At 37.5% G+C, this 13,843-nt stretch overlaps 1 protein-coding gene across 5 annotated transcripts in view; it reads right to left on the minus strand.

Annotated features, from left to right (window-relative positions):
- Window positions 1–223: 223 nt before the first annotated feature.
- The window catches only part of GOSR1 (golgi SNAP receptor complex member 1), a 73,638-nt gene continuing 60,018 nt past the window's right edge, over window positions 224–13,843 (minus strand). For 3 of the 5 annotated variants that reach the window (XM_051992230.1, XM_051992229.1, XM_051992233.1), the window contains 2 exons: window positions 6,105–6,187; window positions 224–4,835 (listed from right to left, as the gene is read on the minus strand). In XM_051992230.1, the coding sequence (XP_051848190.1) occupies window positions 4,711–4,835; window positions 6,105–6,187 (208 nt within the window). In that variant the 3' untranslated portion in view covers window positions 224–4,710. Of the gene's footprint in view, window positions 4,847–6,104; window positions 6,188–12,747; window positions 13,598–13,843 lie in introns of those variants that run through there. The other 2 variants (XM_051992231.1, XM_051992232.1) reach the window with 2 other exon arrangements.

The following is a 13,843-nucleotide window of genomic DNA, read 5'->3' on the forward strand; positions in this document are numbered from 1 at the left end:
CCCGTGGCAATTTGTTTAATCTGCCTAGGCCTCATTTGTAGAAGGGGTTTATAAAACGCTTGTGGGACTTACCTTCAATTGTTATGCAAAATCAACCATAACCCTGCTGGCATTTTGGGATCTTTTAAGAAAAGCTCATCACTCATTATGTAGTGGCCATTTCCAAATTTTTTCAATGATTTATATTCCAGGACCCTAAAATCGAAAACTCACAGTACAACCATTTAGAATTCTAGTTTATTATTAAATTACATAATAAAGCTTTTTCTATACAGACAGAAAATGCACATTAGATGAGAATAAAAATTAATTTCAAATACAATAAAATAGGTTCCAATAAGCCATTTTAAGAGAAAAAAATAGAAAGTGCAACTGGAAAAGAATAGACAAGAGTCAAATTTGTATTGGCATTTTTTATGAGGAAACATCTTTCATCCTGGTGATGTTTGATTGACAACTGATTTTCTCTCTCTCCCCTTTTAAGAGCTGAAAGAATGGAAGCAAATGCAAAGGCCTCAATCCCTGGGTGAGACAGATCTAAGATACAAAGAAAATCACCAAAGACCCCAAAATATGGCTCAGCTTTGTCTTAATTTCTTATTCCATAAACAGTTTTGTCACATGTTGGGCCTTTCCTTTAATTTCACCTTGCAGAAAGATTCAAGTTTGGTGGTCCACTCAACAGAATCAGCTTCAAAGTTGTGCATCTTTCTAATATTAGTTCAAAGAGGCAAAATGACTTCGGCTTCAGAGGATGGAACATAATTTCTCAGAGAAATTACCCATTTATCACTTAGATCTGCCATAGAAGTCAATGTTATTTTGGTCTAGCTACAGTAAACCAATTTTTGAAGTAAACTAAGTGTCAAAGTCCTTAGGGAAAGTTTAAGGGAGAATTCTTGGTGACCATCAATTATTTGGTAGACTGTAATTACGTGTTAATTATATAACTTGAGGTATAACAAATAAGCCCAGTTTGAGCTGGATGTTCTATTCCTTTCCATTGCCAGTGTCATTACAAAAAAAAAAAAAAATCTAGCTAAAAAGAACTAGAGAAGTTAATGGTTGGCATGTATGATTGAGGGTCCTTCAATTTTTAATGTTGCAGAATTTGATAATATAACAAGATTAAACCTCTTTCTTGTCATATCAGAAATAGTATTTAATTCATTCTACCATTAGTACAATTTTTTTTATGAGATGCATTTAGTAGTATCCAATACCAAAGAGAAAATGGTGACTATATCTGATTCCACATAAAGAAAGTAAGTGACCTCACAGGGCTATCCCTGCCATCCTCTGTTTCTCCTCAGAATTTCTCCTCTGTAAATACAACTATAAATGGCATGGATCAACTTTCCTTACCGGGAAGGCTTTTCTTATGCTTGAGCCTACGAGTGAATAGGCAGAAAGGAGGGCAGAACTGGGGGTGGGGGAAGAAAGGCCCTTTGTGACAATGTGAACACCTGACGGTCAAGTAGTATATTAGAGAGCACTGACATTCAAACCTTACCCTTTCTGCCTGCATGACCCCAGGCAACCATTGTGCATTTCTCTCTCTCTAAAATAAGTCAGACTAAATTACCTCAAGGTCTCTTTCCACTCTAAATCTCCAAACTCTTATCATAGGAACAGTAAAGTAATGCACAGGGAGCATTTCACCTCATTCATCTATGAATGGAAAAGTACCAGGACAAAAGACCAAAAGCACCTAGAGCTGATGGCTTAAGTGAGGAAAAAAAATCCAGTAGTTTTTAATTAAACATTTTACTAGATAGCAATAAACCAAAAGAAGGGGGGGGAAAAAGGATCTTTTGGAATTTCCTGCTCCCTGTACCATTTTTGTTGCCATGTTTTCTCATCTTGACAGTAAATTAGACAATTCTGGTTGTTAAGAAGACAGAAAAGAGAACGTTTACAATACATGGCACTCACAGTTTCTTCCTCAAAGCATTATGCAGCAGCATTTTTCCCTCCCTAAGGGACAAGATCTTTTTGGGCAGAGAAGTAGGATTTAAGAACTGGCTCTTTTCTTCTCAACAAAAATAGACCACTGGGCAAAAGACATGAATTTCAAGACAAGGAAACAGAGATTTGTGTCAAAGTCAGAGCTCAGTAAGATGACTTGCTACATGGGAGCAAACACAGCTCTTCTTCCTTTCTTGCTCTAAGATGCGATGGCAGAAAACACATTGCATTAGGATGAGGGACCTGTGCTCTAGAGCCATATCTGACATTGACTAGTTGGGTAATTTCTGACAAATAATTTAGCTTCTCTGGATTAGATGAATGCCAGAGTTACTTTCAAATGCCACATTCTATGATACTATCGGGGTTGGTGGTGTTGTTTTTTGTGTTTTTTGGGGGAAGCGGAGAGCAGAGTAGGAGGTCCTTTTGGAGAATGTAGAAATACATTAAACAATGCCACTAGAGAAAGTCTGATGGTAATGAGTATGTCCTGGTCACTGGTATCCAGTTTTAGTGAAACAGACAAAGGTAATAATGGATCATATAAACTTGGAAGTGGTTGGGTAGGGGGAGGAGAGGAATTCATTAGCAAAAACCACTAAAGAAACAAAGGTTACCTGATAGAAATTCTATTCCTTCCCATTATGCATAACCCTGGCTTAAAGGTTAATCAGTCAACAAAACTGATTATTTATTTAGTTGTAGTAAGCAAGATTATTTTTCTATAATAGTTTGATTCTCATACAATTAGATTTAATGAATGCACCAAATAATCAGACCAGTAAAAAGACTGGCTATATAATTAAATAAATAACTTTATTTTATGATACTGCAGATTTTATAAATGCCAACTGTAGAGTAACCAAAAGTTCTATAAACTCTAGCTGGGACACAACCACCAATTGAGGCCCTTTGAAAAAATCAAAGATAATAAATGTCAGGGGAGCTCTGATCTCCCAACAGAGAGAATTTAATTAATAAATTTATTTCCCTGATCCTTTAAGCTACATGTAGGGAAAACTAATTTTCTTTCAAATCAAAGGCATCTCCAATCAATGAAGTGATCAACCCATTTGTAGAAAAATAAACCCCATAATTTAAAAGTATTATCACACCCCCTTCAATCCAGAAGGCAATAGAATTTTGACATCGAAAAGAAAAATCTCTGCAGTCTCTGTATTATATCAAATCAGTGTGTCCTTCTAGACATAAGCCTCAGCCAAGGTCACATGAACAATATAATTTACAACCCAGAAGGTGGTTCTGTCACCACTTCCAAAACTCTTTTAGTTCAGGAGCCCAGAGCATGAATCAATAACTCCAATGGTTTAAAGCAGCCTTTAAATGTTGGCAAATCTCTATACTGCATATGATCACTAACATTACCAAGATGGGGAATTGTCAGGAGGACTAATCAAATGATTGTACCCCAAAAGAATTCTAGTGGAGAGTTTAAAAATTTGTCAGTGATGGACAGAAGAAAGGAGTGGACAAAAGAAGATTCTGCAATGTGTATGTGTTGCATAGCAAAATAACATTCTGAAGGTTCATAAATCTTTAACAGATGAGATCTACACTAAGAAGGACAAAGGGTGACCTGCTTCCCTCACACAGCCCAAGAAAAGAAGTTGGGCTAGATAATGCAGCAGAGGATGGCATGGGGGCTTTCAGATTGCTTTTGTTCACACATGACAGTTAGCCAAAGTGGAGCTTGCCTGACAGGCCTGAGTGGACAATAGCCTGTCCCCTTCCTCAGGAACATATACATGTATGTTAAGTCTGACTGGAGGGCTTGGGGAACTTTTGAAAGCTGCCTGAGGCTAAGTTTCTTATTTCATAGTACAGTTTAGATTTCATTCTACTTTCAAAGCAGAAAACATTAATCGAATTAAAAAAAAAAGTCAAAACAATGAACAACTTTTTAAAAAACCATTGTGCCTTTTTTTCAAAGATCTTTAGGGGCCCTCTAGTCCACCAAAGAATATATATCATGAATGCTTCCATCACTATAGTTTGCTCATGGTTAGATCAAATATTCTACTACATTTCAATTAGGATGACAGTCTCAGTCTTCCTCATGCCAAAATGAGGCCGTCTCCCAAAAGTCCCCCAAACTAGACATAGGCTCTATAAAATAGTTGAGTTAATTTCTGTGCAAACTGAGTTACCTTTGAATATTAAAAAAAAAAAGTTTGAAGACACAGAGTAGAAATCTACAGCACAGATGACAAAGAATGACCTGTGACTGTTTACCACAAATTAAAAAAAAAAAAAAGAGGAAAAAAAAAGCTGCATTCATTCACAAACCAGCCCGATGGCTTAAAGCTGCAATACACTGGTCACAGGCCAAGAAAGTCTGAAATTTGGATTTCAGGGAAGACTGGCCTACTGAAGATGCTTCAGACATACTTTATTTTAGTCAACAATTGCCAGTTTCCATTATGAAACACACCTTTTTTTTCCCTTAATATGTTTACTTACCTCATAGAAAGACACAAAGAACTTTCTTGGTTTGATTTGGTTTTGAAACAAAAAAGGGGAGATAAATTTTGATAAAAAGAGGACACCAACATTGCAGCTTCAGCCCCAATCTGGACCAGTACCCATAGCCTTTCACAGGCCCTAAATGACATGATAATCGTCAATATCTCTCCAGGTTTGTCCATCTTTCCTTCCCACTGTTTTGTAACTGGAATCAATTCAAGGAAGTGGTGGTTGTCAAGAGTCTCTAGAGAATGTCCATTAGTGAAAAGCATACAGCAGCAAGAGGATGGTACAAACTCCAACGACACCACCCAGGATGAGGGAGTCTCGACGTTTGCGCAGGTTGATCCTCTGTATTAAGCTATTCACGGCAGGAAAACGATCTATGGGAAGACTTCTGTTAAGGTCACATGCACAAGGGAAGCCTCTTTAGGAAAAGCCAAAGAAATCACACTGACTAATGCAAAAGATCAGCAAAGGGTCAGAAACAAGTAAATCAGAGAAAGTGCTAAAAGCAAAGACTGCTCCACTCTGTGCAAACAAATCCTGGGCAGCACTTCAACTCTTCCTTCTGATTGGTGGAGCTGGGAAAAAGCTATTCCAGGGCTTCTCTCAGAATGCTGGCCACCAAATGGCTCAGCTTAGTAGGGCAGGAGAGCAGGAAATGCCTCTTTCTAATAGTTCTCACTCTCTTTCTCTATTTTTTCTTCCTAGATTAAAAAACTATGTGAAAGCAGGAGAGGGTCTTATTTATCCTGCATCTCCCCAAATGGTAACTGAGTGGTTTACATATTGCCAGGCATAAACAAAACACTTAATAAATGTAATATTTCTGTATAGACAGACTTCAGAGTACTGTTTTGCTTTTGGAAATAAAAGGAATAGCATATCTCAGAATTTTAAACAATAAATTAAACATGATATTAAATTTAAAGTAGTTTGAATTAAGAGATGATGGGATTCACAGTCCCAGAAAATGGTGTGCTTTTTTTCTTGATGAGGTGCTAAAGAGCCCCTTAGTGGTCAGCAAGAGTTGGATCTTTTCTGAAAGTCTAACCCTTAAAGTTACTCATCAGAGTAATTTAAGACACTGGGGGAAAAAAAGTTTATTAATCTGCACTCATTACTTTACTCTAAGGCTAGAAAAACAAAGTCACATAGAAAAAAACAACCAATCAGCAATGGGATTGAATGCCAGGACCACTCACAAAGGTGGACTATAAAACAGGCAGAAGACTTGTTTCCTTGCTAGCCACAAACAAGCCTAGTGCAGAGCTGTCTTCCTCTTAATTCTCTGCCAGTGATTTGTTTTATAAGAGACAAAGAAGCAAGCAGAATGTAATTCAGATAAGCATGTCAGACATTAACATTTTTACTATTCTGAAGCTTTAAAAATGCAAAATAAATGCAAAATAAGCTAATGGATGATTTTCAAATTTATGCTGCTTTCTTTCCCCAAAGCTCACAATGCTCAATCACTTGTGCAATTCATCCCTCTTGGAGATGAGACACATTAGCATAATCTTTCACAAAGCAGGAGTGCACTTAATATTTATACATCGTGACTGCTGAATATCTTCAATGCTACTGATGAATGTGGCCATGTCAGGAAGAATAAACAAACACAGATGTCAAACTTTCCCAAAGGATACTGGCCAATGTGTTCATCCTGCTCTGTATAGACTTCAACATTCCTCTCTGAGAAGTCATATTTTCTTTCGTTGCCATTGCAATGCTGAAAAGGGTGTGGGAGAGAGAAGAAAATTAAATCACTATTAAAGACATTCAATTCCATTAGCTGTAAAAGGAACACAAACTGATTATCACAGCGTGTACTGCCTTGTAAAGAAGCAAAAACTGACTTCCCAAACTTATTTTCCTATTGTTCTTTGCTCAACTAATCCTTAATGATCATTCTGTTCTCACCCATCTCCATTCACATCTTGCTATGAAAAAGAAATGTCTAACATGAAAAATGAAGAGTCATGACAACAGATAAATCAAACATTAATTGTACAGCCTCAAAATGTTTGGGGAGAATCTGCATGATGTAGGAGCAGGAGAGTTGGGACACTTCAGACACTTAAAAGTTGTGTAAGTGTGTACAAATCACTGAATCAACTAAGGCTTCAGTTCGCTCATTTATAAAAGGAGAAGGTTAGATTTCATGGCCTACAAAGTTTCTTCTGCTATAGATTCATCCTCTCAATGTCCCAGGCTACTCTCTAAGGCTCTAGGTTGCAAAGCAGTTGTTCAGCTGCATTGATGGAAGGCATTTTCTCAGAGGGAATTATCTATATTGATAAAACTCAAAGCTCTAGTCCAAAAAGAGGGGTTAAAATGCAGGAAAGATTTTTGGGAAGTTATGTGTGCTGTAGATAAAGCCTAAAAATGAATTTATTATTCATGATACCCTACACTTTACCTATGAACTATACTCTAAATTTTAAAGTGGATTGTCTAGAAATATGGATTATATTTAGGTTAATAAATAATGATTAGTTCACAAATATCTATTTGCTTCAAACTGACTGCCTTGCAATCAGGGACTGAATAAAGGTGTTTGGATTTGGCAGCTCCCAAATGGGATCCTGAAGAGACAATGAGGGGATGGGGGGAAAAGAGCCATGCAGGGCAATGGGTTGGCAAAAGGCCATTCACTTGAATGTCTTATTTCTTAGTCTAACATTCTAATTTCACAAATTGCCTAGATAAAATAAGAGATATTGAAGGGGAATCTTTGTCTTATTGAGCAGCCCAATGCATTTTATTCCCCTCCAATAACAGGAACTTCACCTGCGCACCAATGTGTTGGGAGAAAGCTGTATCCACTAAGTGAGAGTACTGTTGCCTTCTTCCTAGGAGGCAGATTGGGGTGGGGAAGGGAGGGAAGCTGACAAGTTTTCACAAAATGATTGTAGAAAACCATTAAGAACTTATTCCACAAAACATCTCAGCATACATACCCTGTCCCCTCTTTGGGCAACTATAATAATGTGGTGTGCTTGTATCACATGAGGATGCAGTTGGCTCACTAGTTATGTCCTATTTTACGGATTTCACTTCCCAGTTTTCTTTCTTTTCTGTTCAGGTCATTTTCTTAAGTTCCTACAGGTTCCATTTACTTCAGTATGTTCTCAGCACATAGTGTAATGACTTTCATATCGTATACACCTAACAAATTTACCTATTTTAAATGTTTATGGGCTCAAATATGAAAGAGAAACATACAAGGTGTCTTGAGACACATTCAAGCAGAGACCTAATGCCTAGGACAGGCAAATTGAAAGTGGGCAGGTTGTAATGGCACCATACATAAAGAAGATTGTCCAGCTTTTTGAGATGGGTGTGCCCAACTTTAGATGTACGATTCCATGAAAACAAGATGGATCCGGGGGCAATTAGTTCTATAAGAACAATACTGTAAATGTTATAATGGGGATAAATGGCTGCATGGCATTATAGTAACATTTCACAAATTTTCTGTGGGAGTTTGTTATAACTTATTAGTGATTATCTGAGAAATTAGCCAGTGTGATTGTGTGGCCATGAAAGATGCCACGAAATGAGACTGATAAAGACCAGAGAAATGATCACTGTCTGCAGATGGAGTGCTCCAAAGAATTCTGAGGAGAGTATGAAATGACAATCCATACAAAACAAAGTGAACTGCTCAAGAAAAACAACATGCAGCCTTTCAAGTCCTTTGAAAGTAGTTTTGTGGTTCGGTTTGTGCATAAATTTGCTTAAGGCAAGTAGCAATCTCAGCTCAAACAAAAGCTTATTGGTATGACAAAGTGTAGCATGGTAAACTGAATTCTGAATTTATAGAACAGGATTCAAATCTTTCCTCTGATACTTCCTACAGTCTATGATCCAGGGCAAGCCACCTAATGCCTCTCAGTATCAGTTTTCTCAGCAGCAAAATGATGATAATAATTCCTGTAATACCTGCCTTATAGGGATGGATACACACACACACACACACACACACACACACACACACACACTCTTTTCAAACTTTAAAGCACAATATAAATATATATTATTAAAACAATATATCTCATTATAAGATAACAAGAAAATAACAAATTCACTGAAAATTATTATCTATTACAAAGCAATAAACAGAGATAATTTTTACCTCATATCAAACTTACTAAAATGTCCTTTTTAAAAAAAAATCAGTTTTTTTTAAATGGAGAAAGAAGGGAAGCTAACCATATCATTGCAAAAAAAAAAAAAAAAAAAAAAAGGAAAGGGACTTATTGTGCCATCTCGTAAATGCCCAGCAGAGAACAAAAGAAAGGTTCAGAAGGAAACAGAAAAGCAGGACAGCTGTGATAGTAACATGGTGCATTTATTATATATTCTAAAAAAGCAAACTATGTGGTAAGGCTATGTGATTTCACATATGTCCTCTTTCAATATAAAGATGTCTATGGGGGCTTGTCAAATTCGAATAAAAACTTCTAAACCCTGGCAAATGTTAACATGATCTAAGAGCTCTGGGCTTGGAGTCAGAAAACCTTGGAGAGAAATCTGGATTTTAGCAGTCACCAAGCCAAATCAGTGAATACAGTAATACAATTTCTCCTATGGAAATATTTAGCACAAGCACAACGATTGTAAATAACCAACAAACAACAGATGAGAAATCAGGGTATAGAGTACTGTTCCCTAATCACAAAATGGCCAGCATGCTGGGTCTTCCACATCCCCCAGATGATTCTGGCACACAGAATCACACACACACACATAGAGGCTTGGGGGAGCCATGGGTTCAGCCTCATTTAGGAATTCTGGGAAAACTCTTCCCTTCCTTGCCCCAGATGAGGATAGGAAACCAGGACTAACTGCAGAATTTCCACACAAGATCCTACACCAAGTGAGCTGAGAAGCAAGCTTCCACTTCCACTGGCTACTGTGTTTAGGAATGCCTTTCTTTTCCCTTTTCCTCCTCAGCCCATTATCACTTGGGACTGTGGTCCTGCCTTGGCTGCCTGGAAGCCTAACCAAGACCAGGTCTGAAGTAGGAGCACATGGCTGCAAAGGAAGATAGACCAGTGAAGGAAGGGAAATGTCTCTAGTTTCCCATTGTATTGAATAATGACTTTGCACAGAATGGAGAACCTCTTATTGCCAATGGCGCAGGTCCAGCTGCAACCTGAGAACCACAGGGCATAGGAGATCTAGAATTGGAAGGAAGTTCAGAAGCCATCTGGACTAATCACCTTATTTTACAGATGAGGAAACTGAGGTCCAAGAAGGTGAAGTGCTTTTGCCCAACATCACTGAGACAGGGAGCCCATGGTGTGGCATTTAGACTGAGATCCAGAGCTCTTTTAAGGAATGATCCTTGTGAAACTGAGGAGTGGAATGGCAGCCAAGCATGCCGGCAATCTATAGAGGGCCAAGGAAGGAAAGAAGGGAGACTGGGGAGTTTATGTATTTCCCTCGCAGCCAGGACTATGAAGTTTTACTAAGCAGCAAGAAGCAGAAAGTCCTGGGCTCTGTAGTTCCTTCCCTGTTTCCCTGAAGCCCATTCTGCTGGAGAACAGGGGGCTTTCCCCAGTCTACTCCACAGGGGTGGAGGAATGTGTGACACCCCAAATTAGAACTCCAAATCCATTCTCCCTTAGAAACACTTTTACACGTGGTGATGAAGTTGGAACAGCCTTAGTACAGGACTGTAATTCAGCTATAGTACCACATACACAGGCTTATTTACGAACTTCTAGAACACAATCTGTTCAGAAGTTGGGGACTACCAGTCTGTACTGAGCACCACAAGCAAAGATGCTAGACATCTTTAATTTAGAAGATGCAGCTATTTTCCCTCCTATTCTGAAGCTTCCATATGATTTAGAGGTTACTATGGGTTCACGAAGGCCAGATTAAGACAATTCACTTCTCTACCCTACAACAAGCTGGAAAGATTTCAGATGCAGTGATTAGGTAAGTCTGGGGAGAAACTTACCACTAGAAAGCTAGCCACCTAATAATGAATTCTTTTGGGCCACAGAAATATTTTTCTGTTTCCATCAAGGCACAAATGTGTACTGGAGTACCCGCAATGCTGAAATCACACATACTGAGCTGTGCATAAAGCATTGGACTAATTTCAAAGCCTAGATTTCCTGTCTTCTGGATAAAAATATGCATCATGGCAACTGCATGTTCTTATATGATTCCCAAAGGGCCCCTAATTAAGTCAATATGACTAAAGGGGAGAGGGATGGAATGATTTCTCTTTAAGAGAATAGAACTTCTATAGAATTGCTTCAGTATTCTCTTTTAAAGGCTACCTCTCCAGAAAACTGAGTTTACTTCTTTCTCTAGCCACCTTCAAAACAGTTCATTGTCAATATTCTCTTTACTCTAAATCTTTGGCACATTCAGCCTACTAGCTAAGAAGAGTTTTTACATTTTAAAATCAGGTTTTATTATGCTTAAAAATCATTGATGGCTTGCAGGCTGGATGAATTTGGTCCTCGGGCTACAGATAATAATTCCAATAATAACCAATAATAACGTGCCTATCCTGCCTCCTACCATGTCATGCTTTAAAAGGCAGGCCCTTTTATGCAATGTTTGCTTAACGAGGAGCAGCAATATATTAAGATCACTGCACATACTACAATTACTCTCAGTGGCACCAGATAACAGAGTTTGTAAATCTAAACACTCTTGTTCTCAAAATTTTAAATATAATGTTGTATTCTCTATAAATAGAGCAGTGAGGTAGTACAATGCTAGGTAGGGCAGTGGAAAGAGTATCAGGTGTAGAGTTAAGGATGACTCCTCTTCCCAAATTCAAATCTGGCCTCTGACAATTACCAGTTGTGTGATTCTGGGCAAATCATTTAACCTAGTTTCTTCATCTGCAAAATGAGCTGGAGAAGGAAATAGTACACTATTTCAGTATCTTTGTCAATCCTAGATGACATCATGAAGAGTTGGATAGAACTGAAAAATGACTAAAAATCAAAAAACTCTTAATAAAAACACTGGTATAGAGGAGACATTTTCTTTACTACTAGAGAATGAAACAAAGAAAAAAAAGATGTGAGTTAAAAATGTATAACTTCCTTTGAGAGTTAAAGTCCAATAGGATACACACATGTCCAATTAGGTAAGTCCATGCCACAATTTGATACAATTAAAAAGGTGCTTTAAAATTGAATATTTTTTATAATACTTTTTAAGTTGGTAATATGATGTATTGTAAAACAATACCTGGCTGACAAATTTAATGTCAAAGCTGAAATCAAATTTTCTTTTAAAAGTTCCTAGCTATAAAATGGAGATATTACCATCCAACCACCTTCATTCTCTCCAATCGTATAGTAAATGTTGGTATTTTCCAAGGATATAGTATTAAAAAAAAAAAAAAAAATTATTCCGGGAAAGCACTTTGCATTCCTCAGAGAATAGAACTCTCATCCTACATTATATTGTCCTGTTGAATATGCATGACTTCCAGTAGTTCATAAAATATATTCCAATGTCTTTTTCCTTCTCATTCCATCATCTGGAGTCAAGCTGAGTCAAATCTACACAGCTATTGTTATTTCAAGGGTCAGGGACACAGACACAAAATAAGAACTCCAAACAGTGCACAATGCTTTTAAAAACAATAAATCATTTATGTATTTCCAGAACTTCTACTTTCTTACTTGCTATGCTGTCATATGTTTTTACTTGACAATCAGGGCTAAATAATGATAGGTATCATTACTGCCTTTTCTTGGGAAGATTCAGTTAAGAGTTGGTAATCAAGTCCACTGTTAAGTGACAGTAGCTCTTTCTAATCCACTGATACTGGAACTCAGCTTTAGATCAACATATGTTTTTAAAGTAAACAGAGGTAACTATTAAGATAAAGAAACATCCCTCTCCCCCCAAAAAAACCCCTGAAATTCTACTTTATTTTTAAAGAATTGTTATGTAATAATTGGTTAATTCTCTCTCTCTCTCTCTCTCTCTCTCTCTCTCTCTCTCTCTCACACACACACACACACACACACACACACACTCTCACACTCTTATTTAGGTTCACATTGCAATTCCCTTGCTTATAGCAAAAATAGTTTTAAAGTGTGCTAAGTAAATTTGTTTTTTAATTAGAAAAAAATAACATCAAGGATTCCCACATTTTCACAGGCTCACACAGTCTTAAAAGTTGGAAGGACCCCAAGGACCAATAATTTTACAGATGAGAAACCTGAAGCCCAAAATATAAAATAATTTTCCCAACATCCCAGAGCGTGTGAGTTGAGGTCCTTTGACTCCCAATCCAGTGTTCTTCCAATTTAGGGGTCAATCCATCAATGAACAAGTGTTTCCTAAGATGAATAGCACAAATAGGAGGAAAGCATCATTGTAACACCCTAGAGTATTCAGGAAAATGGTTAACAGCTTCAAATTCAAACAACAGAGGTCAAATAAGACATGGACAAAGAAAGACTAATAACAGGCAAGTGAGTGATGAAATTGGAAGCCAGCTGCAAAGGGCTGAGAGGAATGAGTGAAGCAGAGGCAACAGGTGTGGACAGCTTTTTTGAGGTAGCTGGAAAAGGGAGGATATGAAGAAGAACAATTAGCAGAGAAAGTAGGATCCATCCACTTAAGGTTTTCTAATTATGAGGGAGGATTCATACATGTTTTGGGGAAATAGTGAAGGAATCAGTACACAGGAAAAATTTAAACACTGAATGAATAACTGAGGGGCAATCTGCTGGAGAAGATGGGAAAGGGTAGAACAGCACACACCCTCGGAGGGGTTGATGGCACTGGCAAGAAGTGTATTTCATTAGAGCCTAGGGTAAAGGAGAACAAAATGGAAAACAATGTTAAAGGAATTTGAGATAGGAAACCAATTAGTGAGGGAAAGGAGGGCCTGGTTTAAGTTGGATGTGAATTTATGCTATATTTAAGCACAATCATGTGACTTCTTTTAGCTTCATTTGGCAACATGAAGAGAAGCAAAGAAGGGAGAGGGTGGAATGAGCAATATAAGACAAAAGCAGACTGGCACTTTTAAAAATTTTATTTTAATTTAAAATCTTTTTTTTAAACTGACATCACTGCTTCATTTCTGAATATACTTCTTCCTCCCCCACACAGTGAGCCATCCCTTGTTCTAAAGATTTGTAAAGGAGGGAAAAGTTCACATCAACTTTACTTGACAATATATACAACATTCCACATCCAGTTGTCTCCCATCTCTACACAAACTATTTTCCAGGATCAAATCTAGTTATTATAATTATACATCAGTTTAGATTCAGTGTGCTTTCCTTTCTGTTTACATTGCTGTCTGTTCTCCTAGTTCTGCTCATTTCAGTTTGCATCACTTTATATAAGACTAATGAATCAATAAACTTCC

The sequence above is a fragment of the Antechinus flavipes genome, chromosome 4 (genome assembly GCF_016432865.1).
Source record: "Antechinus flavipes isolate AdamAnt ecotype Samford, QLD, Australia chromosome 4, AdamAnt_v2, whole genome shotgun sequence".
In the NCBI taxonomy this organism is placed as follows: domain Eukaryota; kingdom Metazoa; phylum Chordata; class Mammalia; order Dasyuromorphia; family Dasyuridae; genus Antechinus; species Antechinus flavipes.